Genomic DNA, 19,184 nt, shown 5'->3' with positions numbered 1-19,184 from the left:
CTATTGGTGACGTCATCACACACCGACGGGATCGCCACCGCGGGTTTGGCAATCACAGTCCAGTGAGCACACATGGCTTTCGGGCGCACAGCTTTTTCAGGGTAAGTGATTACTCTTTAATTTGTTAGGGTATATAAGGGTTAGGGTTGTACTCTGTTTTGTATCTTGATAAAGACCTGCGGGTCGAAACGTCGATTTTCTTCACGGAATAAATTGCTTGAAACAAGTCCTCTGGAGTGCTCTACTCTTTTCTTGGATATACATTTACGCTGTGCAGCACCGAGGCTTTTTACCTGTTGTTCTATTTAAAGGTAGAGTGCCAGACTCTGAACATTTTGTGTATATATAAATATATATATATATATCACATACAAAATATGTATCTCCAAATGAAAGTAGGATAGTATACTCACTGGTGGTGCGAAACAACATTTGCAGGTTTTTTTTAAGTACAGTGAGAATTCAAAGTGAATTTCAAATTTAAGGCAAAAGTAGATCAAACGGAAGCTTAGCTGAGTTACATCATTTTTCCATTTGGGCTATTTTGACCTTTTAAATTTGAAATTCACTTTAAATTCACCTTGAATTCTCACTTTAGTGAATAACCTTGTAAGTACAATTTATTAGAGATCACATTTTCTATGAGTCATTGTAACATATCGGTCCAATGTGCTTACCTTTTAATTAAACCCCATATTTTAAAGAGGAATGCATATTAACTGATAAGTCCGTTACAGAGAGAGGCCACATGGTTTATTCTCTAAAGTCTAAATGCTCCACCTCAGGGACCAGAAGCAATATATCTGGATAATTAAAGGAACACACCACCATAACCACTACGGTACACATAACCTTTAGCATGCACAGCCAGCAGGACACTACTGCAGATTTCTGTAGTTCATAAATGTGAAAATTGTCTTTAGAAAAGTATATATATTTTTTTTTTTATCAAATTTTCTAAATCTGGACTACATGGAGACTTTAACCCCTTAAGGACACATGACGTGCCTGACACGTCATGATTCCCTTTTATTCCAGAAGTTTGGTCCTTAAGGGGTTAAAGAATTAGCCCTATTTTTTATATTTCTTTTTACTTATCTATCAGATACCTTCTTTCTTTTGGTGCCCAACATCTCTCATTGTTAATGGAAAGGAAACAAATTACCCAGTTCCACCTACTACAAAGCAATTGTATTTCCTTAACAGCACAGGACTGAGCTATCAAGCAGAACATGTACGTCAGTGTCTTTTAAAAGGTAACCAACATTAAAGTGGCTAATGCCATATCTTGCTATACATTGTTTTTTTTTTATTCTTTATTTTTGGTGCATATGCAAAACATGACAGAGTTGCCTACGATGCCACGACGGCTCTTGTCAGCATTTCAATGAGCATATAAAAACAGTAGTTAGGCATAATAAACATTGCACTTTTATAGTATAAGTGTGGGCTGTCGTGTAGTGCCAGTTTAGGGAGCTTGTCTCATCAGGGGGCTAACTATTGATTTAGTGTCAACTTGGCTAACTATTAGGCTGAGCGCTCGCGGGTGGGTGACCCCGGGTGTTCACAGAAGCTGCAGGCTGTGCTAGTCGGGGGTGGTCGGGCTTTGCAGATGTGGGGTATATGAGTATCGCCTGGGTTGTCCTGAGGCTTAGATGGGGTGGGGGGGGTGAGTGTCGGGCATGTGTCAGTCGGGTATGGGCTTAGGTTGTCCGGTCTGGATGTGGGTAGCCTGATCGGTGCGGAGATATGTTGGCAACATTGGGTGGGTGTAATGGTGGAGATACGGTAGTATCCCAGGGTGTCGTCAGGGAGTCAACCCGACACCTCTGGGACTGGCCCTCATTGGAGTCAGGTCGTGGCCCCGGCTCGAGAGGTTGAAGCATTGTCCCTGGGTACAAAGTCATGGGTGGTCGCAGGGTCCCAGCCATGAGGGTTTGTCGGGCCCAGCGAGTCCGGGGGCAAGCACAGTGGCTGCAGATGGTTTGTTGCGTCTGGCAGGTCTCGTATGGTGATGGTGGTTTCTCTGCATTGTATCAGCAGTGAGCGAGCCTGGCTCCAGCGGTAGCCGATGGTCTTCCTGCGTCGGAGGGAGGTGAGAGGTCGGAGTGACCCTCGCCAGGTAAGGGTTCCCCCAGATAAATCTGCAAAGAAGGTTATGGACATCCCTTCGAAGATGTAGGGTGATTGCCCCCTGATGGCTGCCAGCACGGCTGCTTTGTCCCTGATACTCTGGAATTGCATCACCAAGTCACCTGGGGCTGCGGGTGGTGCTTTGGCTAGTTTAGGAAGTTGAAATATGCCTTCCAGTGACATTGCCTTAGCCTGCTTTGGTGTGAGTATGTCTGTTAGGAGGCGTCTAGCAAAGTGGGGAGTTCTTCAGGTGGCACTGTTTCCGTGACTCCTCTAAGTTTTAGATTCTTCTACCTCCTCTTGTCTTCTAGGGTATTAAATCTGCTTTCATAGGTGGTGCTCTGTTGTTTGAGCTTTTCCACCAAATGTGTTAGCTCTCTGATTTGTTGTGTGTGGTCTTGTGTTTTGTGTTCCACCTCACCAAGGCGGCCTGTCAGTCCCCACAGATCCTCCCGAATCAAGGCCACATCTGCTGAGATTTTCACTTGGAGGTCCGCCATGATCTCCCTGATGGCCGTTAGCGTCACCGGAGCGGTGTCGGTTGTCAGGTGCAGGGATGCCGTTCGTGCTGCCAGTTGTCGCACCGCTGCTGGTCTGAGATCTCCCTCCTCCACCTCCGATTCCCCGTCTGAGAAGTCAGAGCAGCCTCCGTGGAGGGAGGCCATCTTGGTCTCCTGGGCGCCATGTGCCTGACGCCAGAGGTCTCCGATGCTCTGCCCCTGCCGGGGTCGATCAGGCTTTAGCGTTTTGGTTTTCTTGCCCATGTGATAAGTGGTGGGGACTTCTTGGGTGCCTCTTGGTCGTGGGTCACCTCTATTTTTAGAGTTTTGTCTGTGGTTTAGCCGGAGCTCAGAGGCCATGCGACTGTCCGCCTCTGTGGTTAGGCCGACTCTCACTATACATTGTTTTTAACCACCTGTAAGTAAGGAAGCATGTTTGATGTTGCAGGGTTGAAGGAAAGTCCAGTTATGAGCTTAGCAGAGAGTGAGCTCTTGGCCAGCATTATGGAAGAAGTTCACAAGCAACTTGGTGTTACCTACCCTCAGAACCAACACTGAAAAATCTGGAACATGGAATGGGTTAAAGATTTAAGGTAAACTAGTACATTTAATTAAAAAGACAATAAACATATTTAGATGTAAATATAAAAAAGCAATGGTGTCGTGGTTAGTAGAATAAAGCTTGTTTTCCAAACCAAAATTTAGCATGACAGAATTTTATTTTTATAAAGTCCAGATATGAAACCACTGGGTTATTCACTATTTTTTTCACCTGTCCAAATCATACTCTGTTTTGTCCAAAAGTCGTTCCTCCTTGTACTAACCTGATCGCTTCAAACTTCGCAGTTCAATTTACTGAGTAGATTCCTTCCTGAAATCCGGCAAGAGATGTCAAATCTCTCTACCACAGCTCCTCTATCCTTTGCTCACTCAAATCCACTACACAAGATGTTTTTTCTGCTCTGATCTTCCTGCCCCTCCACCTGCCTTGTCCAACTGCCCTCCGAGGTCATTGAGTGAGTTGTGTACATGAGACTGACTTCCTTGAATCTAACTCTGCTTAGCCAGTGTAATGGAAACCATCCTTGGCTGAAAACAGTGTTCCAGATTTACTGTTGGAATGTGTGGGTGTCACTGGAACCCTCTGAGAATAGGGTCATAAGGGGGTAGATTTGATTTTGGAGCAGGGCCACAGCAGATTCACAGGGACCTCCCTTTCTCAGCTTCCAAGTCTCCTTAAATGTCTGTCACCCTGTGCTTATTAGGGGCACAGAATAACCAGGAAATCCAGCCTGACTTGCCCAAACCAGACTTCCACAAGCTAATCAGCAAAGAGGGCTCCATGTGCCGGACAGGGACAAACTTAGATTCCTCCATGAAGAAGGTGGCAATATTCCATGGCAACCCATGCCTGCCAGACACTAACTAGAGATGTGACCTCCAGGGATCTTTGTAAACTTTGCAGACACCCAAAAAGTCACAGATCTGATTTAATTTAGAAATAAAGATCAATTCTTAAAAAGTCAGCACTTCATCCTGATGAAAATGACAGCAGACCAGAACAATTATATACCAAAACACACCTCCATTAAGAATACATTGTGTTTCCTGGCACTGGATATTAGCTCCCTGACCTCTGTGCAGTCCATGGCCAATGGTTTTTCACACAAGACATTTTTCTGATTCTTCATGAACATAAGCACCAAATCCAGGTGGACTGTGTTAACAGCGCCAACATAGATAATATCTGGAGAAAAATACATTTTTGGAATGAGACGACAGAACCAATTTGATACACCGCATGATTGTGTGGCATAGCAGGAACTGCAAACATTAAGACAAATATTGGGAAAATTATCAAATTATCAAATTAGTTTAGTGCATAAGCCTGCTTGTTTTGGGCAAGATTATACCAAAAATTATACCTAGGGATCCTCCAAAATGAATTCACGTGTCTGCACTTGGGAGTCACTTTTTTTTTGGGGGGGGGGGGGAGCTTCGAAATCAAATACACACAAATGAAAGGCTCCATACACAAATTATTTAAGCTTGCAGAAGTGCTTTCTGTGTGACGAGTGTGTTCACTTTTTTTTATTTTATAAAAGTGACAATTTCCTTCAAGTGAACTACACCTCTCTATCATTTTTCTCAGTTTCAAAATCGCTCTGTACTTTTGACTCATTATTTCATGCTCTCTGTTACATTCTCTTATCTCAAGCCTTGCACTCATATCTCTGTTCTCTCTCTACTCTAGTCCCTACCACTCTCAGCCAAGATCCCATCTATTCAAACTCACCTTTTGTCATTGTCTGTTTTCCTCCTGCTACTAGCAACAGGTCCAGGATCCTTCACCTCCCATGCTCGCTGTAATGCATACAAAGCCCTATTAATCTTATCCTAGTACCCTGCCATTCCTCCTCAACTACCTCTCTGTTCTTTGTGCACTCTGGAATGCTGGCTTCATGCTCTGAAAACTGAAATTTCCAGCTATACATAATTTCTTCATTTCTAACTCTCACCTTTCTGGTGCTCACGGAGACCTGGTTGTCCCTTTCTGATGGCTTATCTCCTGCTTCTCACCTACCCAGCTCTGTAACCTTCCTCTATAACTAAAAAAAAAAACAAGTCGCAAGAGAGTGCTGAGAACGGACAACAGCTCAATTAGCCTGCCCTTCGATTGATCCCCGCTCAGTTCTCAAGCTGGTTTTAGCTCATCTTGTGCCATTACAAAGAGAACCAGACGATGCATCTCAGACTGATTCCACCCAAAAGGGCAGAACAGATCCAAAATACAGGTCGGCTCTCTCTGCACAAAAGATACAGAAACCCCAGACGATCATTTCAGCCTTGTTAGGTATCATCAGTGAGGCATAGCTGAAATCTCTCTAGGCACCGTGAGCAAGGGGTTCACGTCTGGATTACCCTTTAAGCTTAAAGAGAGCAAAAAAAACAACAAGTCGCATGAGAGTGCTGAGGACGGACAACAGCTCAATTAGCCTGCCCTCTATAACTCAGTCCTTTCCTCAGAACTAGATAAAAAAGCACCTCCTGCATCTAAATATTGTAAGTGACCCCAGTTACAACCTTGGCATACTAAACTTACCCGATACCTCCAAAAATGCTCTAGAATTGCTGAAGAAAGTCTTATTGCACATTTTATTTCCTCCATTATACATTTATTCTACACTTCTACAGTTTAGCACTCTCAAAGAAATTACTTCAACACCTTTATAACAATGCTCTCATGAGAACGCAAATGCCTCCTTCATACTCTGGTTTGTACAAAAGTCGTTCCTCCTTGTACTAACCTGACCGCTTCAAACTTCGCAGTTCAATTTACTGAGTAGATTCCTTCCTGAAATCAGGCAAGATATGTCAAATCTCTCTACCACAGCTCCTCTATCCTTTGCTCACTCAAATCCACTACACAAGATGTTTTTTCTGCTCTGATCTTCCTGCCCCTTCACCTGCCTTGTCCAACTGCCCTCCGAGATCATTGAGTGAGTTGTGTACATGAGACTGACTTCCTTTAATCTAACTCTCTGCTTAGCCAGTGTGACAGGAACCATCCTTGGCTGAAAACAGTGTTCCAGATTTACTGTTAGAATGTGTGGGTGTCATTGGAACCCTCTGAGAATAGGGTCATAAGGGGGTAGATTTGATTTTGGGGCAGGGCCACAACAGATTCACAGGGACCTCCCTTTCTCAGCTTCCCAGTCTCCTCAAATGTCTGTCACCCTGTGCTTATTAGGGGCACAGGATAACCAGGAAACCCAGCCAGACTTGCCCAAACCAGACTTCCACAAACTAATCAGCAAAGAGGGCTCCATGTGCCGTACAGGGACAAACTTAGAAACTGTGTGGAAGTGCTGAGCAAAGTTTTGGCACAACCCTCTAAAACTTTAATCGAATCTAGCTCGGACATCCTTTAATGGATCACAGTGTTATTTTGTCAGTTAAGGCACTTGGGGTGAGCAATCAAGGGATACCACATGTGTGAATTTTACTAATGTATAAATGTATCGGTTTTTAGGGATATTCAGTTAAGGCGTCCTGTTGTCTGGAAGCTAAGCAATAATTCATCTGGTTATCTCCCAGACACAGAGTTGCCAGGGAGTGACCCTATTGTCAATGATGATGACCGTCTGTCGTGATTGTCTCTATAAAAACAAGTGCTTTGTGACAATAAAGGTGTATTTTACCCTTCACAAAGTGTCATGTGGTCTTTGGAGAAAGGGATAGGGTCACATCAGCGTTGTATTCTCCAGCCAGAGAGAACTTTAAACAAAGGTACTCAGAGTACTGGAGCTCTGTTACAGGCAAAAGTTTTTCTCAGTTCCCTACTGTTTCCTTTGGTAAACTAATAATTTCCATTTCCCATCACCACTTTTATATTGATGACAAACAAACATGTCTGGAGACAGAAATAACAGAAAGGAAACTGTCTTCTGATCTTACTCTAAGTGGACGGCAGCTCATTTCCTTTAAGTCCGTTGCTCCAAATCAGAATGTCACATCTTTCCTCTTTCAAACATTGGTTAAACTAATTATCTCCCGGACACTGAAGGTACAAAACACGAAATACCCCAAAACACATAGATTAAAGTGAAGCACATGCCATAAAACTCTGGAAAGTTTCTCTGGAGCTCTCATTCTCTCCAAAAAGCACGCGGATCGGATGTGGCTAGCCCAAATTCGATTGAGGTTCAAAGTTTAGCGGGGCGTGGCTAGCCTCTGATCCGGTGCAGAGTTCCAGAGTTCTGGGTAGAGTTTCTCAGTCACCTAAAAGCACGGCGCTTTTCGTGAGTACATGGAGCTTCCCCAAGTCCTTGTTTGATGAATATCCTCCTCCTCTGTTAACCCTCCAAAGAGCGCCTTGAGTAAGTGTCCTGGGACCGAAAGCACTCTAGTTTTAGCGTACTGCCGTGACTCTGCAATCCGCTGTAGAGTTCCAGGACGATTAAAAGTTGCTTTCAGTCAGGTGCACCATGTCTCAGGGTCTTCTCTGGCTCATGGTAGGCAGTTCTGGACAGGTAGAAAAGTGCACTGGGCTGGGAGACATGGGCTGTTGGGTTAGTCCATAGTGTTATAGTCATTTTAGTGGGGGTGGAGGGCTGCCGTGCCATGTACCCAGCTTAGGTGAGCAGAGGGTCTGTGACATAACTTATAAAAAAAAAAAAAAAAAAAAAAAAAAAGAATCTTAAAGGGGCACTATAGTCACCAGAACAAGTACAGTTTAATGTCCATGCAGGCATTTTCATGTAAACACTGCATTTTCAGAGATATTCATATTTTATTCAGAGAAAATACAGTTTTTACACTACTGCCTACGAACACGTTTAGTTGCAGTCAATCAGACATTCAGTGTCTCCACACTCTGATTCAGTGCAAACTATGAGGAGATGCTGAATGGTGCAGCACGGCAGTCTATCAATGCTTTCCAATGGGTAAGCATTTGATTGCTAAGATCATCAGTTTTGATTATCTCAGCCAAAGGAGGCGGGGCGTAGATGGGGCCAGCTGTGAAAATACCAAAACTACCTTTTTCACAGGAGGCAAGGGGGGAACTGGATACCTAAACATTGTTTTCTCTCCTATAGTGTAAGGAAAAAACATTTGACTTAAAGGAACACTATAGTGTATGAATACAAACACTGGAGCCATGGCGCACAATTAAGAAATCAGTGGATTTGTTAGCGAAGACAACGCTCTTTGTCAAAATTTATATTTTGGAATCTACTACTGAGGACGTAAATTTGAATTCTTGGAAAAACTAAAAGGTATAATTCTAATATCACAACTATTGAAAAGTTGCACTACTAAACAATTTTTTTTGAACTGGAAAAGGAATTTATTTTATCTAATTCAGAGATATTAAAATATGTAAGAATAAAAAATATTTTATAATGGATCAATTAGCTTTACTGTCCAAATTAGTGAAGATATTTAATTATTCCAGAATTGGAAAACTCCTCACTAAGGTGGGAGATCTAGTCAGAACTTCTGATAGTACAGTTAAAATACCACACATTTCTAAATGGGGAAAATGAGCTAGACACTAATCAGGGCCAGTGAAAGACAATTTTGTGCCCTAGGCAAGACCTTCTCATCCTCCGCAATATCGGTCTACAAGATATTGCTCTCTCCTGGTGCTCCTCCTACCTCTCCCAGCACTCTTTCACTGGCTCTGCTTCTTGTCCCCAACTCCTCTCTGTTGGTGTCCCCCAAGGATCAGTCCTTGGTCCCCTACTGTTCTTACTGCCCCCCTTGGTAAACTCATTAGCTCATTTGGCTTCCAATATCATTTGTATGCAGATAACATGCAAATCTATGTGTCCTCTCCTGATCTCTACCCTTCCCTCTTGACTAGTGTCTCTGACTTCGTCTCTGCTATTTATAACTGGATGGCTGCCCACTTCCTTAACCCCTTAAGGACACATGACATGTCTGACACGTCATAATTCCCTTTTATTCCAGAAGTTTGGTCCTTAAGGGGTTAAACTCAACTTGACCAAAACTGAAATGCTGGTCTTTCCTCCCTCAAGTGTTGCTACTCCTGTGTCTCCCTCCCTCCAAATCAACAGTGCTACCATGAGCTCCACCATGCAGGCTCGCTGCCTAAGTGTTCTCTTTGACTCCGACCACTCCTTCACGCCTCATGATCACTCAATCACCAAATCCTGCCTTCCTTCCATGCAACTAAGTTTCTGGTCCATTCAACAGTCCTTACTGCCTTGACTACTGTAATCCACTTCTCAGTGGTCTTACGTGCTTCCCAACTTGCGCCGTTACAGTCCATAATGAATGCGGCGGCGAGGCTCCTCTTCCTGTCCGCCCACACCTCACCCTTCTGTCAGTCCCTACATTGAGCCCGGTAAGATATAGGGCTCAATTTAAAATTCTGGTTCTTGCTTTCAAATCTCTACATAATGCTGCTCCCACCTATTTATCCTTTTTTAATTCACAAGTATGTCCCGTCTAGGCCCTTACTCTCTGCTGAAGACTTGCGTCTCTCTTCTGTCCGTACTCCCACCTCTGATGCTCGCCTTCAAGACTTCTCGAGGCTACATCGTTCCTGTGGAACTCACTTCCCTCCTCCGTTAGATGCTCACCCAGTCTCCGCTCCTTCAAAAAATTCTTAAAAACCCTCTTCTTCATAATCGCATATCAATTAAACTGTTAATAGCTCATAACTGATTCCTCTCTAGCAACTGTCATTAGTCTAATACTATCCTTATCTTCTGTGTCACTTTACCCACTCCCTCTAGCATGTAAGCTCATTGAGCAGGGCCCTCAACCCCTCTGTTCCTGTGTGTCCTTTGTTCATCCACCCACTGTAAAGCGCTGCAGAATTTGTTGGCGCTATATAAATACTAACAATAATAATTAGTTTCACTCTATTAAATTCAAGAAGAAAATTTACTATATGGGAGGAATGCTCAAAGAGATATAAGCTTAACTAACAATTGAACTTGGAGAAATTCACATTTAGCTAACCCTTACTGATTTTTTTTTTTTTTTTTTTCTAACCTGTGTCCACTCATCTTTCCTGAACAGCTTTTTATTTTCATCTTTGTGAGTTTTTGTTCTTTTTATGGTTTTATACGGGTTATGTATAAATTAATATATTTAAAGTTATGACCGAAATTTAATTTACAAATATTTCAATTAAAGGATACTTGTATGTTATCTATACTTATTATAAAAGAAAGATTAAATAAATAAAAAAAAAAAAACATTGAATTGTAAACTTTTCTAGAGACTTACTTTTCTATAAATTAATATATCTGTGTCATTTAACATCAATGCCCATAGAATGTAAGCTCATTTGAGGAGGGCCCTCAGCACCTTCTGCTCCTAAAAGTCTAACTTGTCTTGCTGAAACTACTCATTTATCTGCTTGTACAGCATTGCAGAGTATGTGGCACTTTATAATTTAAATGGAGTATATTTTAACAGAAAATTCAATTTTATTGATATGAGAACACACGCTATCACACCACAAGTAATCTGTAGATTATGTGCATCAAAAAGGTAAATTTTGATAATTGTACTGTCTCTTTTCAATAGGTCTGAAAGTACCAGATTTTCTTCCTAAGAGATAAATGGCTGTCTGCAAACAAACTCAGTTCAATAAACTTGTTCCAATTGATCGGTTTTAAGTATTTTAATGTAATGTTAAGCTTTGTGTGGATAGAATTCAATGATAATTGCCACATTCGGACTGCATTAGCAGTTCTTAGATTTACTAATGCCAAACCCGGTCAGGTTGACTCATCGTGACTAAACCTGCACCATGCGACCAGAGGCCTCCAAAAAAAAAAGTAATATTGCATTTTACACATAAATCCTGTATAAAAAGTATTTGCAGGGGGGCGGGACCTGGCCGCCGGCGGGATCAGACGCGTTCTGTCTGAGCTCCTGCTCCGGGACTGGAAAATCGGCAAAAACCGCTAGCGATAGCTCACCCAACTCACCGAAACGGCAACCAATCTGACCCTCATCTGCAGAGGTACACAGGGACACCCGCCAAGACCACCAGCACCATCCCGATAAGGGCCTGGGGCGCATGGGAGCTTGAGCCGGGACGAGACGGCCGCTCTCCCGGGTCTCCGGCCGGTGCCTGGCCTTCCCCCCCCCTCTGGACCGGGGGTCTTATCCCGGTCTGCACGGGCAATCAGAGGTGCAGCAAGCAGGCATGAAAATAACTACCTTGCCGCAGACCATAGGGCTTTCCTCATCAAGATGGCCGCCGCACGCCAGCCATGTGCGCGACCTACCCGCAAGCGGAGCCTTTCAACATCACAGCCGGCCCCAGTGATATATCGGCTGACCATCATCAAAGAATGCTGATAAATGGGGTTAAAACGGCACTAAGACAGACCTCTTACCTACCTCCCACCCAGCCTGCAACAAACTGACCCACGAACCGGCGAACACAAGCTAGTGACACCAAGCACACCACGATGGCTGACCCAGACCCTCAGAGGACCAGGAGGGAAAAACCTATTAGAATGCAGCTGCAGCCCCAGAAACACCAACGAGAAACTCAGAGGGACATGGCTGGACGATGCTCTGATACCAGCTCTGGCGGACATTAGCCCCCAGCCACGCAAAACGGGCAGAGCAGGTACCGTACAGGAACGGGACTCCCCCTGTGTATGAGGTGCCGGGACCGTCAAGACATCGACTCCCCGCAGAGGCAGAAGGGGTGACCCCGGTCGGTGGAGATGATAGTGCTAAAGCGACCTCTTTAAATTTAGCCTGTGTACCGCTTATAATTAAACTGTACTAGCCTGTCTATATAGCATAATACTATGCAACTTATCACACACTTAAACGTAACTAAAACTGACGTATTCACTACTAGCCTAGCAAGCTTAATGTAAATTGTTAATGATACATACGTTGTTTTCATGTGTTTTTTTTTTTTTTTCTTTGAAAGGAAAAACAAATTGTGATGCTTAATTTAATGTTGGCAGCGACTGATAATTCTATGGCAAAGCTATTTTTTTTTTTGTATTTTATTTTAATTCTTGCATCATCGTCCCCCAATGTATAAATACGTGCACACTGAACTAGCCTTCATGTCATAATACGTAAAACTGTGCAGTATGTTTTTCAAAGATGTATAGGCTCCGCATCAGACTTATGTTATAGCAACCGAGCTCCTTACCGACGCTGGCCTATTATACTTCATGTCGTTAAACGCCTGTTTTCTCAGCCTGATTTATATGCCTGTCTTTTAAGCCTGTTTTCTACGCCTGTTTTTCATGCATATTTCGTCTTTACAAATAACAAAAAAAAAGTGCATTGTCTATTTACCCCCTACTGTAACTAACGTCTTGAAACCTGCATATGGAATGCCGTTGGGGTACCATATGTATGCATGTGACTAATATACGCACTACAAAAATAAAGAATAAAAATAAAAAGTATGTGCAGACAAAGCATATTCTAAAGAAAATCTGGACGAGACATGGTAGGACAGTCACAAATGGTCCTTACTTTCTATTAGGGGATAAAAAGTATCGTATTTTTCCATGTATAAGAGTCTTTTTCTAATTCTTTTTAGTCTAAAATTGGGGTGCGTGTTGTTTTTTTTTACCCCTGTCACTGCAGGGGTAAAAAACAAAACAAAAAAAAAACACTTATACACGGGGTACCTAAGTTAAGATGGCGCCTGCGTATTTCAGTGTGCCATGGCCCACACATACCTGGCCTCCCTCCTGCCGATCCACTTCTGAATGCTGTGGCAAGGAGGAAAAGGTTCCTGTATGCGTGGGAGCTGCAGCAGACATCAGCACTTACACTGACGATATAATTGTTGATACGTTTTACTGTTTTGAAACACTAATATTTGTGGTTAGCGAAGTCTTCTGAGTATAACAGTACCCCTCATGTACAGGTTGTATCGTGTTTTCAAAAGTTAGTCATATATAAGGCTTGCATTTCAGTTTTTTCACATTGAAATTCGCCAGATTGGTTACATTGCCTTCAAGACCGTATTGTAGCCCAGGAATAAAAATTACCCCCATGATGGCATACCATTTGCAATAGTAGACAATCCAAGGTATTGCACATGGGGTAGGTCTAGTATTTTTTTAGTAGCCACTTGTTCAAACACTGGCCAAAGTTAGCGTTAAAATTTGTTTGTGTGTGAAAAATGCAAAAAACTAATTTGAATGCCAATTTTGGCCAGTGTTTTTGACTAACTTTGTCCCTTGGGTTGTCTTTTGCAAATGGGAGAAAGTTACAGGGTTAAATACAATGCTAGCAAATTTAATTCTGGATTTTCTGCCTTGGTTATCAAGCAGGTCCCTCAAATTACAATCAATAAAATTACTTATGTAAAATTACATAAGTGCACATGTAGAATTTAAATATACATATTTGAATTCTATGTGTATTTATGTAATTTTGTATGTGGATACATAGTATTTTGATTTATATATACATACATGTACATATTTCATTCTACGTGTATTTTGATATAAATATATCAAAATAGTTTCAAATAAAATTTGATATAATTTGTATGTTTAACCCCTTAAGGACTGAGCCAAATGTACACATTGTGATCAAAACGTAAACAAAAACTGGAATTTGCGCTATATATCTGTTCAGGCGTAATTCGCCTCTTTCATATTGTGTGCACCCACACTTATTATATATAATTTTATTCAGAAGAAACAGGGCTTTCATTTATCATCAAATATTTAGGTATGAAACAATTTAATATGAATAAAATATAAAAAATGGGGAAAAAATAAGAATTGTAAAAATTATTTTAGTTCTATGTGATATTCTAACTGAATGTAATAATGCGGTTTGCTTTTACTGCAATAAAATACACATATTGGTATTCAGCGATCTCTCACATGTAAAACAGTACCCCCTATGTACAGGTTTTATTGTGTGTATAGTGTTACATTTTTCAGTTTTTTCACATTGAAATTCTTGGTTACGTTGCCTTTGAGACCGTATGGTAGCCCAGGAATAAGAATTACCCCCATGATGGCATACCATTTGCAATAGTAGACAACCCAAGGTATTGCACATGGGGTAGGTCTAGTCTTTTTTTAGTAGCCACTTGTTCAAACACTGGCCAAAGTTACCGTTAAAATTTGTTTGTGTGTGAAAAATACAAAAAACTAATTTGAATGCTCTTTTTTTGTAGCCACTTGTGTCACAAACACTGGCCAAAATTGGCGTTCAGATTAGTTTTTTGCATTTTCAAATACGAATGCCAATTTTGGCCAGTGTTTGTGACACAAGTATAAAAAAAAAAAAAAAAAAGTAAGGTTAGCGCTAATAATATAATGAACAGGCAGCGACCTTTTAGAGGGTAACCCTCTAACCCTCTATATAAAAGATACACAGTAAAGAGAAAAAAGGTTGCGCCAAAAATTACAAATAAATAAAAATAATAAATAAATAAAGGTAAAAGAGAATAAAATACAATACAGAATATTATTATTCTGTATTTTATTTTATTCTCTTTTACCTTTATTTATTTTTTATTTTTACTAATTTTTTTTTTTTTAAATTCTTTATTTTAGTTGTGCAGAAGGTCACAAGATATAAACAGACGCCACAATAGCGTGTTGCAAGCGTCACGAATAATAGACAGTGGCATAGAAGTTCGCACATTTTTTAAAGTTAAGTAAAATAGCAGGGTCACATGCTTATCAAACATATCCAAAATATGTGTAGTGTGTCTGCATCGCTTAATAATGATAATTTGCTTAACAAGGTTAAGTAACAGGCTTATAGGATTAAAATGATATGTCTATAACAGGAAAACAGGATTACAAATCGCTCAAGTTATATCGCTGGTTGCCACAGTGAGACATTTGCTATATAACACTAGTTGTCAACCTAACACTTCTAAAGGGTGTCACCAGAACCTGTTGTATATATATATGAGATCTTAAGATGGTTGCCAATATAAAACACCGTAGGAGATGTCCTGAGAGGGGGGGGGGGCACCAAAACAAGTGAGAATAAACGAAGATCTTTCGCTAAAGTATCATACAATCATTGCAGTAGGGCATAATAAAAACATTTGCACATTTTTGATTTTATAAAACGATAATAAGCGGTGATAAGGCAATAGCATGGATTAAGCATGTGAACATCCCACGTAGTGGGTTAATCGCTGCTGCAGGTGCCATCTCTGTCTGGAGCTGTAATGTATATGTCCCATAGAGGTGCCTAGTCGCGGAGAGCAGGTGCTAAGAGATTGTGTGTAATAGTTAGCGTGTGCAGCATAAGACAAGTGTGACTATTCGGTAGGGCAATATATGTTGTGAGCGTATAAATTGTAGAATGTATTCTGGCATATTTTGGTGCGTGTCTGACTGCAGTGTTTGGGTATGTTGTTCCTGGTCGCTGCTTCGTCGCCCAACCCCCCATGGCTACCCAAGGCCGGGGTGGGGGGGGGGGGGGGGGGGAAGGAGCCCTATGTGTTCCCAAGCGTGTTTGAGCGTGCGTTGGGGCAGGGGAGGTGCCGGTGTGTGCGCTCGTTTTAGTAAGTTGGAGAGCAGAAATAAAAACGATATTGGAAACAACTATAAAACAATAATAAAACATTAATCAGATCATCTGTGAGGCAGTAGATCATATTGCCACGGTGCCTTGGTTGAGTGTCATACAGTCCCGTTCAGTGCGGACTACATTTGGAGGGTCCCCAGGGCCTTCTCAAGTGCCCGTTTCTCCAGAGGGGACCTGTCTAGGTCGTCGTGGTACAAATGTTTTGGTGCGCTCTGGGTCCCATCTGTGTTGCTGGGTTGGGTTCTCATGGGGTGCCGGTCCAGGTATGGCATCTTGGGGTATTCCTAGGGCGTGCTGCAGGTCTCTTGCACTTTGAGGCGAGTGGACCACATATTTATTCTCGCCCTTCAGGACCAGGAGCGATCGATCAAGGCGCCATCTGTACTTAATGTCCCTTTGCCTGAGGAGGGCAGTGAAGGGTTTTAGCGACCCCCGCCATGCTAGCGTGCCGCCCGTTAAGTCAGCGAAGAAAGTTAAGGAGTGTCCTTCGAATGTGACCTGGGTTCTATTTTTAAGTGCTGCCTGGAGTGTGGCCTTGTCTTTGCGTTGTTGGAAGCGGACTATAAGGTCACGGGTTGCGGCGGTCGGGGGTCTAGCTGCTTTCGGAACCCTGAATATGGATTCGATGAGGATGGCTTTGGATTGTTTTGGCGTGAGAATCTCCGACAGGAGTCTGCGGACATAATGCGGCAGCTCCTCAGCCGGTATATCTTCCGGCAGCCCCCGTACCTTTATGTTGTTAGCTCTGCGCTCTTCTTCCACGGCGGCGAACCGTCGGTCGTAGTCCTCGTTTTTGCGCTGGAGGTTGGTGATCTCCGCCTGCATTGCGGTGATGTGCGCATCTCGCGCCGCAGAGGCGTCTTCCAGGGTTCCCAGCCTTCCAGTTATGCCCTGTAGCTCAGTGCGTAGGGCCGCCATGTCTGCCTGTAGCGTGGTCTGGAGGCCTGCCAGCAGGGTTTTTAGCACTGATGTGGTCACCGGAGCGTTGTCCGGGTCTGGAAGTGCAGTCCCCGATTTAGGTAGGCATGTGGTAATTGGCAGGTCGTCTACCTGGTAGAAGTCGTCCGAGTAGTCAGAGTATGTGTCAGCGTGGTCGGCCATTTTGGGCCCTGCTGCCTCTCGGGCCTGTCTCCACATGGCCCCAATGTCTTGGCTCTGTCTCGGCTGGTCGGGTTTCGCTTTTTTTGTTTTACGCCCCATGTCGGTTCTGCCGTCTCCTGCTGTCACTTGGGGTAAGTTAGGGGTGATTTTGTGGGCTGTAGTTGCCAACGATTTGCTATTTTCGTGGGAGCTTCAGCCCCATGCGACTTCTCCGCTTCGTGGCTCGGCTCCGCCCTATTTTTACTAATTTGTGACACAAAAGTGGCTAAAAAAAAGACTGGACATACCCCATTTGCAATACCTTGGGTTGTCTACTATTGCAAATGGTATGCCATCATGGGGGTAATGTTCATTCCTGGGCTACCGTACAGTCTCAAATGCAACATGACCAACCCGGCGAATTTCAATGTGAAAAAACTGAAACGCAAGCCTTATATTTGATTAACTTTTGAAAACACCATAAAACCTGTACATGAGGGGTACTGTTATACTTGGGAGACTTCGCTGAACACAAATATTAATGTTTCAAAACAGTAAAACGTATAACAATTATATCGTCCGTGTAAGTGCCATTTGTGTGTGAAAAATGCAACAAAAAAAATCACTTTCACTGACGATACCGTCTTTGGGAACCGCTGTATTAGTCTCAAAACAGTAAAATGTATTACAAAGTGTGGGTCGCAGGGTGATTCCTAGTGGGTTGCGCTGACCCTCCAGGGCCGCCGGAGACTCGGGAGTCAGACTGATCAGGAAGGGGTTGCCCTGTATGCCGCCGGGCTCCCTACAATCAGTCTGCCCAGCACCTCCGGTCTGCAGCTCCGCCGGGTGCAGAGCTGCAGACCGTGTGATAGAAGTCTCGCGAGCACCCAGAGCATTACCATGGCAACACTCTGGGAGCTCGCGAGACCTTTATTACATGGTCTGCAGCTGTAACCCCTTTTCTCCCTGCCCCCCCACACTGTAACCCCTTCTCTCCCTGCCCCCCCCCCCCCCCCCCACACACTGTATATAGATAGTGGAAGTGCACTCAACCCTTCGTCATGGAATTCAGGGTGCTCTAATGGATAAGTCCCACGAAGGAACAAACATGGAATTTTGAATGTAGAAAATAATCCAGGCACTCCAACGAATTCCAAAGCAAAGGCAATGTGCCCTCCACGACACTTACCGCTCCAAAAACTTTGTTGCAGCAATATTTTGCCAAAAAAAAAAAAAATCGGAGACAGATCCGCTATCCAAAATGGCAGCAACGGTGGGAAAATCCCCCAACTATAGCGCCCCAGCCAGCCCTGCTCCCTCAGATTACTCCACGGACGGAGCAGACATCAAAACACTCCTCTCACAACTGCCATCCAAATCAGACCTCGAAGAAATGTTTTCCAAAATGGAGAAGACCCTTGGGGACAAATTAACAACGCCCCATGAGGAGGTAAGCCACATAGGCAACAGGGTACAAACGCTGGAGGAGGAGGGAGAAACCACAGCCCTGCACATTAATAACATACAATCCCTACAACAAACCCACAATGAGGCTATACTATTCCTGCAAAGGAAATTAGAAGATTTGGACAATAAGGGCAGATGCAATAACCTTAGGATAAGAGGCCTTCCTGAGGCCCCAGACGGGGAAAGTGAAAATATAATACACACTCACATACCTCTTTAATAAGCTACTAGACAGGCCACATGACACATCCATCAAGTTTGATCGAGCACACAGAGCAGTCCAGCCTAAAGCATTGCCTCACGAGAAACCTAGGGACGTCATATGCAGACTACATCACTACCCGCTTAAAGAAACTATACTGCAAATGGCCAAACAACTCAGAGAAATTACCCACAACGACCATAAAATAGTGATCTTTCAGGACCTGGCACAATCGACGCTTATTGCAAGAAGAGGACTGAGACCGGTCACATCGGTTCTCACAGAGCACAACATACGATTCCGGTGGTCATCCCCCTTTGCACTGGTGGTAAACAGACAGGGGACTACTCACACAATCTCGACTCCCGCAGACGTGCCGATATTTAAACAAGCCCTGGGACTCACAACGGAACCTGTAGAGGACTGAACGGGCCTGCCATCAGCTACTGACAGACAACTTCCCCAACGGGCCAAATGGCAACGTACCCCAAGAAAGAGACCAAAACGAGCCCAACCGGGCAACGAACTTGACATCAAGGGGCGCAACACACAGAACGCCTTGAACTCCCACCATATCCTTTTATATGCCAACAATGTCTCCCTGGCAATCATTATTGATGTCGTATAAATGCTGTGTCGCATTTAATAAATTGTTTAATGTACATACTTTCATCGATGCTGCCGGAGTCCCGTGTGGACGTGATCCCTGCCCCCATGGGCCCGGGTCTTGGCCCCACGGGAACCGT

General features: G+C 43.4%; 1 protein-coding gene across 2 annotated transcripts in view; it reads left to right on the top strand.

The window, feature by feature from the left end:
* The window catches only part of LOC134577480 (trans-1,2-dihydrobenzene-1,2-diol dehydrogenase-like), a 43,479-nt gene extending 32,694 nt beyond the window's left edge, over positions 1–10,785 (top strand). Inside the window, exons 6-8 of one of the 2 annotated variants that reach the window (XM_063436240.1) lie at positions 1,106–1,256; positions 3,082–3,226; positions 10,704–10,785. In XM_063436240.1, the coding sequence (XP_063292310.1) occupies positions 1,106–1,256; positions 3,082–3,191 (261 nt within the window). In that variant the 3' untranslated portion in view covers positions 3,192–3,226; positions 10,704–10,785. Of the gene's footprint in view, positions 1–1,105; positions 1,257–3,081; positions 3,227–8,233; positions 8,370–10,703 lie in introns of those variants that run through there. The other variant, XM_063436241.1, reaches the window with a different exon arrangement.
* Positions 10,786–19,184: the final 8,399 nt, after the last annotated feature.

This window comes from Pelobates fuscus, chromosome 11 (genome assembly GCF_036172605.1).
Source record: "Pelobates fuscus isolate aPelFus1 chromosome 11, aPelFus1.pri, whole genome shotgun sequence".
NCBI lineage: Eukaryota > Metazoa > Chordata > Amphibia > Anura > Pelobatidae > Pelobates > Pelobates fuscus.
Note: the sequence above shows the minus strand (reverse complement) of the source record. Positions and strands in the feature narration are given on the sequence as shown.